At 41.4% G+C, this 16,462-nt stretch overlaps 1 protein-coding gene across 2 annotated transcripts in view; it reads left to right on the top strand.

The window, feature by feature from the left end:
- The window catches only part of ptpa (protein phosphatase 2 phosphatase activator), a 66,911-nt gene that overhangs the window by 43,545 nt on the left and 6,904 nt on the right, over positions 1-16,462 (top strand). For both annotated transcript variants that reach the window (XM_073052348.1, XM_073052349.1), the window contains exon 9: positions 12,205-12,312. In XM_073052348.1, coding sequence (XP_072908449.1) covers positions 12,205-12,312 — 108 coding nt within the window. The remainder of the gene's footprint in view (positions 1-12,204; positions 12,313-16,462) is intronic.

The following is a 16,462-nucleotide window of genomic DNA, read 5'->3' as shown; positions in this document are numbered from 1 at the left end:
TCTCTTTCCTGAAGTCAATGACCAGCTCTTTTGTCTCACTGTCCTTGAGGTAAAGGTTATTATCATGACACCCTGCTGCTAAGCTGTCTGTCTCCTTCCTGTATTCTGATTTATCGTTATTTGAGATTTGGCCCACTGTGGTGGTGGTCATCTGCAAGCTTGTAGATGGAGTTAGAGCAGAATCTGACCACACAGTCACAAGTGTATAGGGGGTAGAGGATACAGCCTTTGGGGACACCAGTGTTGAGGATGATGGTGACAAAGATGCTGCAATTCTTACTGATTGTAGTCCGTTGGTCAGAAAGTCAATGATCCATTTGCAAAAGGAGGTAATGAGTCCCAAGTCTAGGCATTTTTTAAAAAAATCCTTTAGACTCCAAAGAAAACATTTGCCTTCCATTTGTACCTGTCTCTGTATGCCTCAGATCTCTCAAAGCAATGTATCCCTGGCAGTGGAGGACAGCTTGGGACAGACAACGAAAGAGTGATGCTGCTATCAATAATAACTTTATAGAAAATATGTAGACTCCCCGTACCATTATCACTATCTTCTCAGGGCAAAACTGCATTTCTAGTCTGTTCTCAGATGTAATTTATAGCTTCACACAATGACAACCAGGCCCTTTACTCTCCATTCTGTGTTTTGACCAAGAGCTGCTTTAACTTCCTCAAAAATTAAGACCATTAGATGTAAAATTTATTTCAGAGTCAAAACATTGGGAAAAGACAGCTTAGCTGAGTAAATTCTTTTTATCAAGGTAATCTTTTTCCAGTTGGAGGGAGGTGTGTTGCATTACCTGCTCTGGCACCTGGCCATTGCAATCATGAAAAACAGTCTTGTAGCATTATTTTGTAGTGGAATTATGTAGATCTAGTTAAATTAAAAGACAATCGGTCTTCAGTAAAATCTGTTTACATGTAACACCCCTCAGTAATCTGGTACATTGTCTTTAAGAATGGAGTCATCACAGAGCAATACAGCATGGATTCAGACCCTTTGGCCCAAACAGGCCATGCTGACCATGTTTGTCCACCCAGCTAGTCTGAATTTACTGCATTCAGCCCATACTCCCTCTTAGCCTTGCCTTTCCATCTACTTATTCAAATGCTCCTTAAATGATACTACTGTATCTGCCTCAACCACTTTATCTGGCAGCTCATTCTATATACACACTATCTGGGTTCACAACAGAAGGCTACTTAAGAGATTTGTTTTGGAAACCTGCTAGGCAAATCTCTTCTACTGACACATGTAAAATACCAAACAGTGTAACATCCATTGATTCTTTAAGGCCATCAAAGTCAACCACTGGATGTGGGATATCCTGATTTTCTACCATTGTAACTGCATCGAGGAAGATGATAGATAAATGTACATTTTAAATTACCCTCATTGAAATTGTTCATTTGCATTTTGGGATATATTGGTTCATGGACCATTCTGCTCGATGGGACCTGTACCTAACCTGGGGACTTGCCTATATATGGATTTAGTCTCCATACCCAAGGAAGGATTCACTTGTGATGGAGGGAACATAATGAAGGTTTACCAGATTGATTCCAGGGGTAGTGATTGATATCTGAGAGAGATGAGGCAGGCTAGGCCTATACCCTCAATTTTAGAATGAGATGTAATTCTTTTGATATCTGGCAGGATGATTCCTGGCTGTGGTATCTGAAACAGAATTCACAATCTTGTGATAAGAGACTGGCCTTGCAGAATGTAGATGTGAAAAGCTGTCTTCATCAAAGGGCCACTGAACCTTTGGAGTTCTCTACCCAAGAACAAACATAGTGAGTAGTACAGTAAAGTGGTGTTGAGAAAAAAAAGATTAGTGTAGGATCCTACTGAACAGTGGAGCACGTGTGAGAGGCCGAGTGCCCAGTACTGCTACTAATTCCTCTTATGTTCTTGTCCTCTCCCCGTACCACATTATTCTGGCTTCTTTCTCTTTTCCAGTCCTGATAAAGGGTCTCAGCCTGAAGTGTTGACTGTTTATTCCTCTCCATAGATGCTGCCTGACCTGCTGAGTCTCCCCAGAATTTCGTTGCTCTTTAACCTTCTTTAGCATTCTGTGTATTTTGTGTTGTTTGGATGCCAGTCTCTGTAAAGATACTCATCTGATTGTAACCGTAACTCTATTCCTGTCTACTGACAGTAATCTTTAATCACCGTTACTTATTAAGAATCTACTTCTACTTTAAAAATATCCAAAGAAATTGCATCTTCTAGCTTTTGAAAAGGAAGCACCAAAGACCCTCAACTCTGAGAAAGATTTAGCTTCATCTTGAGTAATCACTCTTTATTTTTTGACAATGATCCTTGATTCTAACTTTCTCCCTACATTCACCCTGTTGCAACTCCAGAGGCTCTTGTGTTTCAATCAAGTTGCCTCTCAATCTTCAGCACGCGCTTGGAAAAAGCTGCGAGAAGTTGTAAACTCAGCCATGTCCATCATGGGCGCTGGCCTCCCTAGTGTCGAGGACACCTTTAAGAGGCGATGTCTCTAGAAGATAGCATACATCATTACAGACAATTCTGAGGTTCATTTTCTTGTGGAGATACACAGTAAATCCAAGAAGCATAATAGAGCCATTGCAAGACTACCCAATAGGATGGACAGACAACCAATGTGCGAATACAAACGAAAAGTAAATAAATAAGCAATAAATATTGAGGAAAATGAGCTGAAATGTCCTTGAAAGTGAGTCCATAGGTTGAGGGAACAGTTCAGTAATGGGGCAAGTGAAGTTATCACCTCTGGTTCAAGAGTCTGATGGTTGAGGGGTAGTAACTATTCTTGAACTTGGTAGTGTGGGTTCTGAGGCTGCTGTACCACCTTCCTGATGGCAGCAATGAAAAGGGAGCATGGCCTGGCTGGTGGGGGTCCTTGATGATAGATGCTGCTTTTCTGCACTACTTTTTTGTAGTACTTTCCATTCAAGAGCATTGGTGTTTCCATACCAGGCTGTGATGCAACCAGTCAATATACTCTCCAACACATCTATAGAAGTTTGTCAGAGTTTTAGGTGACATGGCGAACTTTCGCAAACTTCTAAGGAAGTAGAGGCACTGCTGTGCTTTCTTTGTAATGGCACTTGTGTGCTGGGCCCAGGACAGATCCTCTGAAATGATAACAGCGAGGAATTTAAAGTTGCTGACCCTCTCCACCTCTGATCCTCTGATGTGGACTGGTTCATGGACCTCTGGTTCCACCCTCCTGAAGTCTATAATCAGCTCCTTGGTCTTGCTGACATAAAGTGAGAGGTTGTTGTTGTGGCACCACTCAGCCAGATTTTCAATCTCCCTTCCATTTCTCTCTCAGAATGGACAATAAACCCATGAACACTACATCAGTATTTTTTGCTCTCTCTTGCACTACTTAATTTAATTTTATGTATATTTCATATTGCAAGTTATAGTTTTTAATTATGTATTGTAATGTAGTCCAGCCGCAAAACAACAAATTCCACAACGTATCCCAGTGATATTAGATCTGAATCTCAACTCCAGTGGATACAAACCACAACAAGCCATTGAATATGAGTCAATGAACATGCTATTGACTATGTTCTAGTAAATGTTCTCTGAACTTGCAAAAATATCCTAAAACAAGAAGACTAATGTTGTACATTGTTCTCTAGATGTGGTTTTTTTAGTGTGCTATATAAGGATTTTAAAATGTGCTGTCTAACCAAAAGATGTCTGTGGGAAGTAGATGAGAGTGCAGGATCCTAACAATATTTTAAGGATGTTTACTTGGGGGAGGCCAGTGGAGAGTGTGAAGGAGGAAGGGACAGAAAGAGAAATGTGTTGAAAGTTGAGAAAGCTGGTTTGGCACACAAAGTGTTACAGCTTGCTTGTATGTGGGAGGAGGGATGAGTGAGCTCAGGTTTCAGTTAAACTGGCAGAGGAAGCTTACACAGGAAGAAGGAAGCTTGAGGCCCCTTAGCTGCCAGAGAAACAGTTTAAAAGGGTCAGGTCCCCAGGGGGACTGTAAAGCATGAAAGTAGTCACTGAGTAATTTCCTTCCCAAGATGGCTGCTATGACTGATTCCCCACGGACCACCTCCTCCCGCTTCAGTGTTTTGCTGTGAATCCAAAATAGCTTTCCCTCACTTTGTCAGGAGATCCGTTTTTCTCATGCAAAAAGCAGCCAGAAAAGTACTACTGCAACAATGTGTTAAAGATCTCCAGCTCTGAAATGTGTGTGGAATTTTTGCCCTGAATTTTATTATGGACTACAGTCTTTAAATACATAAGCAAAAGCTGATTTTTTTTTTGCTTTTAGCTGTTGCAGTTCCTTAATTTTTGATGTCTTTTCTTGAATTGAAATGGGTGGGGAGTGGGGGAGTAAACCCAAATGGTTTGAGTTTTCACTGGCTGCCGTGTTTTTGATCTCTGTGGTATGGGATTTTGGGATTTTTGCTATATTTAGCTATTAAATATTGAGAGAATCAATGGATGTGAGGTCACTGCAAGAAAGTGGTACAGAGAAATAACAAACACGAGATTCTGCAGATGCTGGAAATCCAGAGCAAGTTGCACAAAATACTGGAGGAACTCTGCAGGTCAGGCTGCATGTATGGAGAGGAATAAAGAGCTGACACTTTGGGCTGAGACCCTTCAGCAGGAGAGAGAGGGAAACTTGGTGACGATCTCATTGGTGGAAAAGGCGTGAAAGACTGAATAGCCTGCTATTTTTCATAAGGTTATAAATAGAACCCTGGCTCAGTGCTTTCTCTTGCTTCAAATCTGAAACTAGCAACTGTGTGCCATGGTCCACGTAGATGCCTTCAGTGAGTAAGATAGATGTTAACATTGAATCAGACAAATATCAGCCACGGCTCAGTGGGCAACATCCTCACATTTGAATCAAAGGATTTGGAGGTTCAAATGTCAAGCCAAAAATCTTAATAATCAAGTCCTGTTTGACAGTTCAGTGCAGTCTTTTGAGTGTCTTTGCCGCAGATTGTTACACCAAAGACTTAGACTGCAGACATGAAGTATCACATCACTATTAGATCTCTATGCTTCAGTCTCTGTACATCATTACAGTTTTTGTGTTTATTGTTCACCTGAGGGACCTTGATGCCCTCAAACTGCTTCTAGGAAAGCACTGTGGTTTGAGGTTATGATAGGTGCTATAGAGTTTTGTCTCTTTGCTCCTTTAGTGAGGATGAGCAGACTGAAGTCTGTGAGCTACCTCTGTGGTGAAGCTTATTTCCTGACACATCACTGGCTAGGGTCTATAAACATCAAGATAGATGAGGCTTGCACTCAGCCTATTCACAGTATTCTTCCCCGGCACTGGCAGGTGTTTCTCGCTGGTGTGACAGGGATGTGTCAGGAAAGTAATGGCATCCCTCTCTTTGTCACTAAATAAGACCATAAAAAAAGGCAAGCTGGAAACTTTTGTTTCCAGAAGGAGAGAATACAAAAACAAGGATGTTGTGTTGAACTTGTCCAAGGACTTAATTGGGTTTGTTAGGAGTATTGACTAAAGTTTGAGAACACCTGCTTTGAGAGGTTGCAGGAAGACATGAAGGTGGTGAAGTTTTGACTCACTTGAGGAGTTTTTAAACATTGAAGTTATGAAGAAACTTGAATATGGTGGGGGGCGTGGGATTCTCATTTCATACTGAAACTAATAAGAGGTAACGTGATTAGATCTCTCAAAAAAATCAACAATTTGAAATTTTGTATTTACAATACAAAACAGGCCCAACAATTCTCAGCCAGCATTCATGTTCCACTGCACCTCCCACTGCTTTCCTTTTTATAATCCAATCAGGATATCCTTCCATTCCTTTTTCCTTCATTTATTTAACTAATGTCTAGAAATATTCAACAAACTGTGAGAAATTTTGTTTTGAATACACATGAAATAAAATTGTTTTCAATTTATTGAATCCAGTAAAGTTCTGAATAATGAGAATACCATAGGCTGGAAAGGGTGGAAAAACATATCCCTATGCATGTATACATTCTCTATACAAGTGCTACACATGCCCTTACACTTACTCCCTCACCACCATTCAGGGCCTCAGACAGTCCTTCCAGATGAGGCGACACTTCACCTGTGAGTCAGCTGGTGTGGTATACTGCGTCCGGTGCTCTTGGTGCGGCCTTTTATATATTGGTGAGACCCGACGCAGACTGGGAGACTGTTTCACTGAACACCTATGCTCTGTCTGCCAGAGAAAGCAGGATCTCCCAGTGGTCACACATTTTAATTTCACATCCCATTCCCATTCTGATATGTCTATCCATGGCCTCCTCTACTGTCAAGATGAAGCCACACTCAGGTTGGAGGAACAACACCTTATATTCCGTCTGGGTAGCCTCCAATCTGATGGCATGAACATTGATTTCTCTAACTTCCATTAATGCCCCTCCTTCCCTTCTTATCCCATCCCTTATTTATTTATTTCCCCCTCCCCCCTTTTTCCCTCTCTGCTCATCACTCTTTGCCTGTTCTCCATCTCCCTCTGGTGCTGCTCCCCTCCCCCTTTCTCCCAAGGCCTCCCGTCCCATGATCCTTTCCCCTCGCCAGCTTTGTATCCCTTTTGCCAATCACCTTTCCAGCTCTTGGCTTCACCCCACCCCCTCCGGTCTTCTCCTATCATTTCAGATTTCCCCCCCCCTCCTACTTTCAAATCTCTTACTATCTTTTCTTTCAATTAGTCCTGACGAAGGGTCTCGGCCCGAAACGTCGACTGTATTTCTTCCTATAGATGCTGCCTAGCCTGCTGCGTTCCACCAGCATTTTGTGTGTGTCTCTATGCAGGTGTTCAGCATTCCTTTAAAATGTCCTTTATGGTTCCTTTAAATGGTCCTTTAAATGTACTTAAATAATTCTGAGAATATTTAAAGGCATGGTAAACAAATAAGGGAACCATTAAAACTTTCAGTATGGTTGAAGAGATTTATTTTAATATTAGCTTTACTTGTCACATGTATATCAAAGCATTGAAATACAGTGAAATGCATCATTTTGTGTTAACGACCAACACAGTCCAAGGGTTGTGCTGGGGGCAGGCTACAAGTTTCTGGTGCCACGTTTCCAGCGCCAACAAAGCATGCCCACAATTCACTTGTCCAAAATGTACATATTTGGAATGTAGAAGGAAATCGGAGCAGTGGAAACCCACGTGGTCTTAGAGAGAACGTACGAACTCCTTACAGATAGTAGCGGTAATCAAACCCTAATTGGTGATTGTTGGTGCTATAAAGCGATTATGCTAATCACTACATTGCTGTGTCCTGTTGCAAACATGCTAGCCTTTAAAAGAGCTGTCAGATTTGGTCCTGTACACCAGATTCTTTTCTTTAACCTTACAATTTAGTTGTCTTCATGAAGTCCGATTACCTTTTGAGATTTACTATGAATCTGATTTCACCATGCTCCTAGTTAGTACATTCCTAAATAAATCTTTTCATTAAGAACTTTCTGCTCCATTTCACTTCATTGTAACATTCACCATCGCCTCCATAGTTCTTCTGCCAGTTATTTAAAATCAATGACCGGGGATTGTTGAACCACATTTAAAAAGGAATTATTTCACCTCAAGCACTCTGTTGAAGCCTTTCAATAGGTTTCCCTCCACTTTCATTACTCCAAGAAGAACATAGGACAGTGTTTGAAGTTGCTGGCTTGGCAGGTCTGGACTTTTGATCTAGAGACCTGTTTGAATCTAATTATGGCAACTGTGGAATTTAAACTCAAGTTATTAATAAAACTAGATTTTTTTAATTGCTAATCTCAGTAAACCAAATAGTTGTTTTAAAAAAACACTTGGTTCTTTAAGTCTTTTAGGGAAGGAAACCTGCAGTATGTGTGACTCCAGATTCGTTCTTCGGCTCTGGGGGCAGTCGGGGATAAGTACTGACATTTTCGATGATCTCCATATTCCACAAATGACAAAAATTTAAAAAAACACACAACTTGTCCATTTGCTTCATGTGACTAAACCCCCTCACCAGATTGTACAGCACATCTGAGATGGGCTGAATGGTATTTTGCAATGCCGCTTTATTCCATAATTCATCCAATTCAGTAGACTGTTTGATCCTTTTGTTCCTGGCCATCAATCTGGATGAGTGCTCCGTGTTGCACTGACTTAACTTCCTGTTCTGATGCATGAGCTTCTTGCCTTGTTTAATAGTTTGTTCAGTTCCCAGGGAACCATCTATTAAACTTGAAGTATGTGTTGGAGGTGGAATTTGCACCTGGTTTAGCTTGCAGGTGACTATAGTTGTCTTAGTAACTGCGAGCTTGAGGCACCAGAGGAGAAAGGTGGGCGATTTGCATCATTACTCACAGATGATTAAGTGGGTTCTTGTGTGGTGATTGGTTTCATTTGTTTTTGAGGGGCTTCAGTTGTATGGAGAGAGTGGAAGAGCTGGCTGTGTTCTCGTTATATCGAAAATTAAGGGAGATATTACAGTTTTGGGTCTCTTATCTAAGAAAGGATGTGCTGCCATTAGAAGAGGGTCCAGAGGAGGTTCAGAGGATGATCCTGGGGAATGAAAGGGTTAACATATGAGGAGCATCTGATGGCTCTGTTCTTGTACTAGCTGGAGTTCAGAAGAATGAGGAGGGATCTCATTGAAGCCTATTAAATATTGAAAGGCCTAGAGAGAGTGGACATGGAGAGGATGTTTCCTGTAGTGGGGGAGTCTAGAACCAAAGGGCATAGCCTCAGAAGTCCCTTCAGAACTGAGCTGAAGAATTCTTTAGTCAGAGGGTGGTGAACCTGTGGAATTCATTTCTACAGACAGCTGTGGAGGTCAAATTGTTGGGCATATTTAAAATAGAGTTGATTGGGTTCTTAATTAGTAAGGGTATCAGGGAGAAGGCAAGAGAGTGAGGTTGAGATAAAAAATAAATCAGCTATGATGGAATGGCAGAGCAGATTCAATGGGCTGAATGGCCTCATTGTTTTCCAGTTTCTTATGATCTTATGGTATAGTTGTGCTTAAAATTTTGAAAGCCATTTTATGTCAGATTTAACATAACAGACAAAAGAATTGGGAGAAATTAATTTATACAACAAGGTGTAATTTGGAATCCATTATCTGGGGTGGTGCAAGAAATTCAAAAGTAATGTTCACAAGGGAATTTAATGATATTTGACTTTGGAGCAGGGTGGAAATTGCATGCTGGCTAAAGTGCAGGGCAATGGGGCTAACTGTACAGCATAAAGGATCTAGTGCTTCCCTGGCATATGCGACAAATAAATTCTTTTCGGGCTTCCAGCTGGGTACAGGTGTCGGATTTTTAACCCACATTTTGATGACACACTCTGCCATCTTCATCAGGGATGGCATCCTGATTTATCCCTGATAAAGTTGGCAGAGTTTGTCATCGAAATGTGGGTTAAAATCAAAACTTGTACCTGGCTGGAAGCCCGATAAGAGTTTATTCGTAATTGTATAGCACTTTCCAACAGCTAGCTTAAATGACTAACTTCAGTTCTGTATGCTTCTGTTGTGAGTTCAGAAAATATGGTAGAATTTTTAAAATGTATATCAAAAATGCTCTCCTACCATCTGTCCCAGCTGCAAACTCTTTGTTGATGCACTTGTATACATCACAGTAGAGAAGAGAGGGGGAGGGCAGGTGAGCATACTGTTCTTCATAACTTGTGCACCTGTGCACGTCTGTTTTATTTTGTCTAACACTCTTTAAAGTTCTTGAGTTTCCCTGGCTCATTTGGAAAAGGCAGAATGTGGTTCAGTTCCTGTTCTGTGCCAAATCATTTGTTTACCATGCTTTCGCAACTTTACTTAGCTGTTGCTTTGTGTGAATGAACCCGGCTATTCCTGGTCTCTCGCAATCACCTGGGCATGACAATAGATGGTCAGATGGGTGGTTAACAACATGTTTGCTCGGGTTGTGGGGGGGGGGGGGTGAAATTTCGGCAAATAACACAAAATAAGTGCCAAATTGAACATTGCTGAGACCCCTGTGCTTCTGGTGTTCAGACTGGGTCTTGTTGAATATGTACTAACTGATGTTGAGTTTCTGGCAGAGGAAATACTGATTGAGGAGGTTAGTATCTGGTATCAGAACCTATAAACAGCTGGGCACTGCCATAGATATTTCTGATTAATGTTACAGCATAGCATTAGTAGAATCGATGGCAAGGAAATGGGATATTCAGCCCACCTGGTATGTACCAATATTTTATAGAACTTGAAAGCAACACACACACAAAATGCCGGAGGAACTCAGCAGGCCAGGCAGCATCTATGGAAAAGAGTAAACAGTCGACTTTTTGGGCCAAGACCCTTCATCAGGACGATGTGTGTGTTGCTTTGGATTTCCAGCAACTGTGTATTTTCTCTTTGTTTGTTTTATAAAACTTGGCTGTCTTCCTATTTAACTTTCAGCAAAACTGATTGTGTTTTTGCTCCTGGGTTGATCTAATTTGTCCTGAAGCACATCTGAACCCCTCTGCCAGGATTATTCTAAACACTGGTGCTCCTCAGCCTCCTGGTCTATTTCCTGTACCCTCATGACTGGATAGGCAGATTCTGCTCTGACTTCATATACAAGTGTGAAGATAATCCCACTTTGTGTGAAGGAGATAGCTTAGCAACATGAGGTCATGACAACCTTTCTCTCAATGTCAACGAAAGGGCTGCTTATTGACTTCAGAAAGGGGCGTGGTGCACATGTTCCTGTCTGTACATCAAGCTAAGAGCTTTCAGTTCCTAGATGTGAACATCATCAATAGCCTGTCCTGGTCCAACCACACTGATGTCATGGCTTTGATGTAAACCTCACCAACATCTCTACTTCCTAAGGAGACTAAAGAAATTCAGCACGTTCCCCTTTATAACTCTCACCAATTTTTATCACTGCTCCATAGAAAGCATTCTGTCTGAATGCATAAGAGCTTGATAAGGCCATCGCTCTTCACATGACACCAAGAAACTACAAAGTTGTGGACTCTGCACATTGCAAGAATCAGCCTTCCATCTACGGACAAACACAAAGAAGGGTCTTGGCCCAAAATGACAGCTGCTGCTTTTCCAGCGTTGTGTGTTATTCTGGATTTCCAGCACCGCAGAATCTCTTGTATTCCCTATATAGACTCCTAGCCTAGCGATCTACCTTGTTATGAACTTGCAGTTTATCGTTTGCCTGCACTGCACTTTTTCAGTAGCTTTTACATTTTATTCTGCATTGTTATTGTTTTACCAGTTCCTTATAGTTGTCATAAAAGAGGAGGGGGGGATAAGCTCCTATTACCTATTTCATGCTCCGAATGGCATGCATCTCAAATAGCCTCTGAGAACCAAGTCCAGCTCCTGGCCTTCTTGTGTGTCTTAGTTACTAAGCCCAGCATTACCATTTGTACTGACAGGAGAAGGGGCAAAGTCAGGTTACTGGCACTTTAAAACCCGTCACTTCGAGCAGATGGGGCTTGTCAACTGTGGTTGGCAGCTCATGTAGGAGAAGGAAAACTCTGACCTCAAACCTCTGGTGCCTTGCAGCTATACCCACTCAAGAGAAAGGCTTCAGTAGTAAACTCCGAGGAAAAATCAGGATCTGGAGTCACTAAAGTCTAACGTTAAGTGTAATGCTGACTGGCAACTCCTGCGGCGCTCCTGGTGCCAAACTATATCGGTCTCTACTGTTCCTTTGGATCATCAGCTGCGTGGAGAAGAGGAGCCTGTTATGTGGGCAACACCTTGCTCTTCCTACTGTACTACCTTGCTTGCATGTCATGTAGACAGGTTGGATGCAATACCCATGGTCGATTGTGACCAACGGAGGGCCTCATATTGTTTTACCTTATTCTAGCTCAATGCACTGTGTAATGATGTACTCTGTATGAACCAAGCTTTTCCCACTGCATAATAATAAAACAATACCAATTTATGTTCTTTGACTGAATATTTCAAATGGTAAACACAGTCTCAGTACCCTCTTGAGCAGCTTCTCTTGAAAGCCTTAATGGTGACTTGTAGTTCAATCTTTCAGATGTGAGAACATTTCTTCTCCCCATTTGAATCTCTACATGTTATTAAAGGGTTAAAAAGCTTTGCTTGTTCAGTGAAACGGATCCCAATCTGTTCTGTCTTATTAATCCATACAGAGGAGAAAATGTAAAATGAGTCCATTGACCAGTTTTCTGTGCAGTTGTGTAAGTCTAATGCCACAATTGTCCTGTATTTTTAACCTCCAGATGAAGACTGGCCCATTTGCAGAGCACTCTAACCAGCTGTGGAATATCAGTGCTGTCCCCGCATGGTCTAAAGTTAACCAAGGACTGATTCGAATGTACAAGGCAGAGGTGAGTACAACTTAGACATTAACCCTGACCAGTACAGCAGGTGCCCAATGGGTGAGTGGCTGTGCCTGTTTACTGTGTGAACAGGTTAGCTATTCAATTGATAATTCCAGCACCATTTCACTTGAAATAGTTGGTACTCATCTTTGGTTCCTTCCCAAGTTGAACCAATTGAAATTGGTCACTCTGATGAAGGGAAGCAGAGGAGTTCTATTGATTCTTACTCAATCTCGATTACCCTGTTTTCTTTACATAGCGACCAGGCTTTTAAAAAGAACTTTACATTAATTGTAATGCTCTTTGGAAAGTCCTAACATTAAAGCAGTTACATGAATGCAAATCTTTCTATTGTAACTTTTCCCCCATTTCAGAAGTTGGAGCATTCTTGCAGAAGGATGGTTTCCAAATTGCATGGGAATGGTGATGAGTTGGAGAACAGATTCCTGAAATGAAATATTTAGGGAGGGTGTGTGGGGGTTATCATGGGACATATTGTTAAAATTGAGTCTATGGGCAGTGTAGCAAATCTGCTGCTGACTTGCGTAACCTTCTCTGCTGCTCTGTGATGTTTTCAGGCCCCTGTGACTTTAAAATTTTGATTTAAAACTGAGTGGAGTATGTGCAATGTTATCTGGCAGATGTGGGGCATTTGGGGGAAAGTTAAACTAAAAGCTGAGGTGTCAAGAACCACAACTCGGAGCATGAGTCACATTGTACTCCTTGAGCAAACCAGTAAAGCTGTTAGTTCATGTCATGGAAGTTTATCACAAATACAGATTGATATTCTGATCCAATTTCCATTTGCGCACACCATTTTAGTTCTGGGGAAAAGAAAAGTGTTCATCACAAATGTCTAATGTCTTATAAATGCTCTACGTACAGTACTTTTCTTTCTGAAGAAATGACTCAGTTGACTTTCCCCATTGACTGTGGACACGCTCCATTGAAGTGAAGGGACAGGATGAGTAAGTAGGCAATGTTCATGAACGTTGAGAAACCAGTACCTCCTTCAAAGAAAACAAAAGATAAGACAGAGTAATCAAGTAAAGACTTTCAGATTTGCTTGGTGCTGAGAAAGAGTTTCAAGCTCATGTGGACAGCATATAATGGGATAGAACACAGAAGAATGGATCAGAGTCAGCCTATAGATGTTAGGACAGGTCTAGGCATCAGGTGAAAGGGTAGGGTTACAGTACTGAGTTGGAAAGAAAGAAAAGCTTCAAAGAGCGTGGGTCTGATCTTCTGTCATACCGGGACTGTCTCTTTAAGCTATTGGTGTAGGAGGAAGTATTGGAGGGAGCTGGCACAGCTCAGGCATCCTTCCTGAAACACAGTCCCTTAGCCAGAGGAAACTGCGCTAAATGTTTCTTGAGGCAAACCCGTAGACAAAAGACAGCCTGTTACTGAGCATACCAATTATAGGGCAAGAAGGGATCCATGTGGACTCTTACATGCTGCACTACTTCAATCATTCTCCCATCATTAATTGTTATCCTGAACCTTTTTTTAAAAAAAATTGCTGCCAGAGTCTTTAAGGATTGCTTTCTTTTTTAAAAAAATTCATAAGCTTTTTATATAAATTTACCTAGAAGTGTTGGATTTAAACGAGTCATTCAGCCCCATTGCTTATGTGGTGCTACTGTGCTATAGGAGCCTCTTCCCCCGTGTTAACATATTTTCTGTATCATGTGTTTCTCTAACTTTGTCTTAAATATATCTATCCTGTTCCATGGCAGTATCAATTCCTGCATCCTAATCATATTCTAAGTAATTTGTGGACTCTTTTTTTGGATTGGTAACTATGTTATAGTTCTGCCTCCTAGTCTAACGCCTGCATAAATTTTCTGTCTTCTCTATCAAACACTAATATATTCTTAGAACTCTAACAAGATATAATCTCAGATGATGCTTTTCTAAACTAAAGATCTCCAAATATTGTAGAATTTACAGACTGATGGTAACTAAGCCCTGGCTCAGTGATAGCGCTTTCACCTTTGAGCCAAAGGCAGAGAATTAAAAGTCCCACACCAGACACACAAGCTAAGCCAACTTTCTTGTGCAATATGTATTTATAAATGGTAATTTCTCTATTTGCTGCAAAAAAAATTCTCCAAAAGAAAGAACAGGAATGTAATGCCACCGGCTTGAATTTACAGAAGCTTTTGTTTGGCTGACATTTCCTCTTGCCAGGATACAGATACCACCAACTCTCTGATACCGTCCTCCAGTGCCTGTCAGAGCACACTGTGTACTGGCAGACTGTTCAAATGTGAGAGGCATCTCAGCTAAGTGTCAGAGGGAGTGACTTCTGCTTTTTATTTCCACTCCCTGGCCTAAGGGCTTTGGTGCAAGTGCCTGATGCAATTCTTGCAATGATCAATGAACTTTGTGAGAGAAAAAGCAAATTCCAATTTAGGTGGCGGTAATTTGGCTTGTTTTGCCTCTGCTGGACTGTTGAAACAGAAACTCAGTTTGTCCAATTACACTGCTCTTTACAGAAATCCTCTACATTTCTCACGAGGTATATGTTCAATCTCTTTTTTAAAAAATTAATCTTTATCAGGCAACACACTCCAGATCATAACCAGATGCTGGATATAAACATTTCCCTCATGTTCTGTCAGGTTGCTGACTCTCCAACCATTGGAAATAATTTACACCTATTCAGTATTGAAATAGTCTATTAAGTAATTTTTAACAGGATTGTCAACTATGGGTCAGATTTGGAGTAGTTTGCCTACCCTCCTGAGCTGCTTGATCAGTGCTTTAGTGACTGAATTAGTATCCAGAGATCTAGCGACTTGAACTCAATCCCACCATGGCTGTGGGAAATTTAAGTTCAATAAAATGATTGTAAAAACACATCTGGTTCATTAAAGGGAATGAATTCTGCCATTCTAGTCTGGTCTGGCATTTGTGGGACTCTGATCCACTCGTGGTTGATTCCTAACATCCCTGAACAGGCGTATCAAGTCATTATGCTCAAGGTTTAATTAGGGCTGGACAATAAATGAAGATCTTGGCAGCAATATTCGCATCCTCTGAACAAATATATAAAAGAATAAATACTGAGCTTGAAACAAAAGTACCTTACTAATGACCATTTGAATCAACACAGACTAGGGACTGATCCTGGGTGGTCCACTTACCCACAAGCCTCTAAGTAATCATTACATACTCTCAAAATTACTCTACATCCAGACTCCAGCAATTCTGCTCCTGGAGGATTTGACAGGATGGTGCTGATAGTTGTCCATCGTGTCTGACGATGACTGAAAACTTTTGGAGGAGAGATTTTAAAGAGGAAAAGCCATTGCATTGGGGCAGTTCCACTCTCTTGACCTCAGAAGTCCAGGTCCAGTGGTACAAAGAAGTATCACAAACTTGGCTCTTCCTTGGTTGCAGTGGATGACCATAATGTCTTCTGTGCCTTGCTCCACTTCACTCTCCACGGAGCGTTGCAGAACTGCCTGCCTGGCCGTTGGATCTCTTTGTAGATCTAATCTGCCCGGACCACTGGAGCTGACTTCACATGCTAGGACAGACAGGACCCTATCTCACTGGGCTATGAAGATCAGAGGCGAATGAGCTGCCCTCCCTGGACACCCCACACACCCAAAGGATGGTACAAAGGATCTTTATTTTGTACTTGCTGTGTCCTGTACCTGCCCTGAGAGCATTTGCTACGGAAATGTAGAAGCAGCTTTACTCTGTATGTAACCTCTGTTTTGTACGGAGACAGTATGCGGGGAATTTTCTATCGAGCTGTGCTGTACCTGCTCTGGGAAACTTCACTTCTTTCATTACATTCATAATGACCAGAAAATTCAAATTAAAGGCCAATGTTTTCCTAGTGCATTTTGCTGAATTCTGTTAATCATTTCTGTTTCTTTGGGCAGTTCTGAGTGCTTTGAGCTGATTGAGCTGACACCAGTTTAAAATAATTTTCTCCATTAGTCACCTTTCAGCTTCTATCTATTTCTACAAAGCCTAGAAGGCAGGGCTTAATTGACCACTGCTCTTTGACATTCACAACATTCTAGCTATCTCACTATCTCTTACCCTCAAACCCCACCCCCTCAGTTACATCAGTCTCTCAAGTTTACTTGTGAAGTGAGTTGAAAGTTAAACTAGCTTATTTACCCAAGGATCT

Source organism: Hemitrygon akajei, chromosome 7 (genome assembly GCF_048418815.1).
Source record: "Hemitrygon akajei chromosome 7, sHemAka1.3, whole genome shotgun sequence".
Lineage (NCBI taxonomy): Eukaryota > Metazoa > Chordata > Chondrichthyes > Myliobatiformes > Dasyatidae > Hemitrygon > Hemitrygon akajei.
The sequence above is the reverse complement of the archived record's forward strand: the minus strand, read 5'-3'. Positions and strand labels throughout refer to the sequence as shown.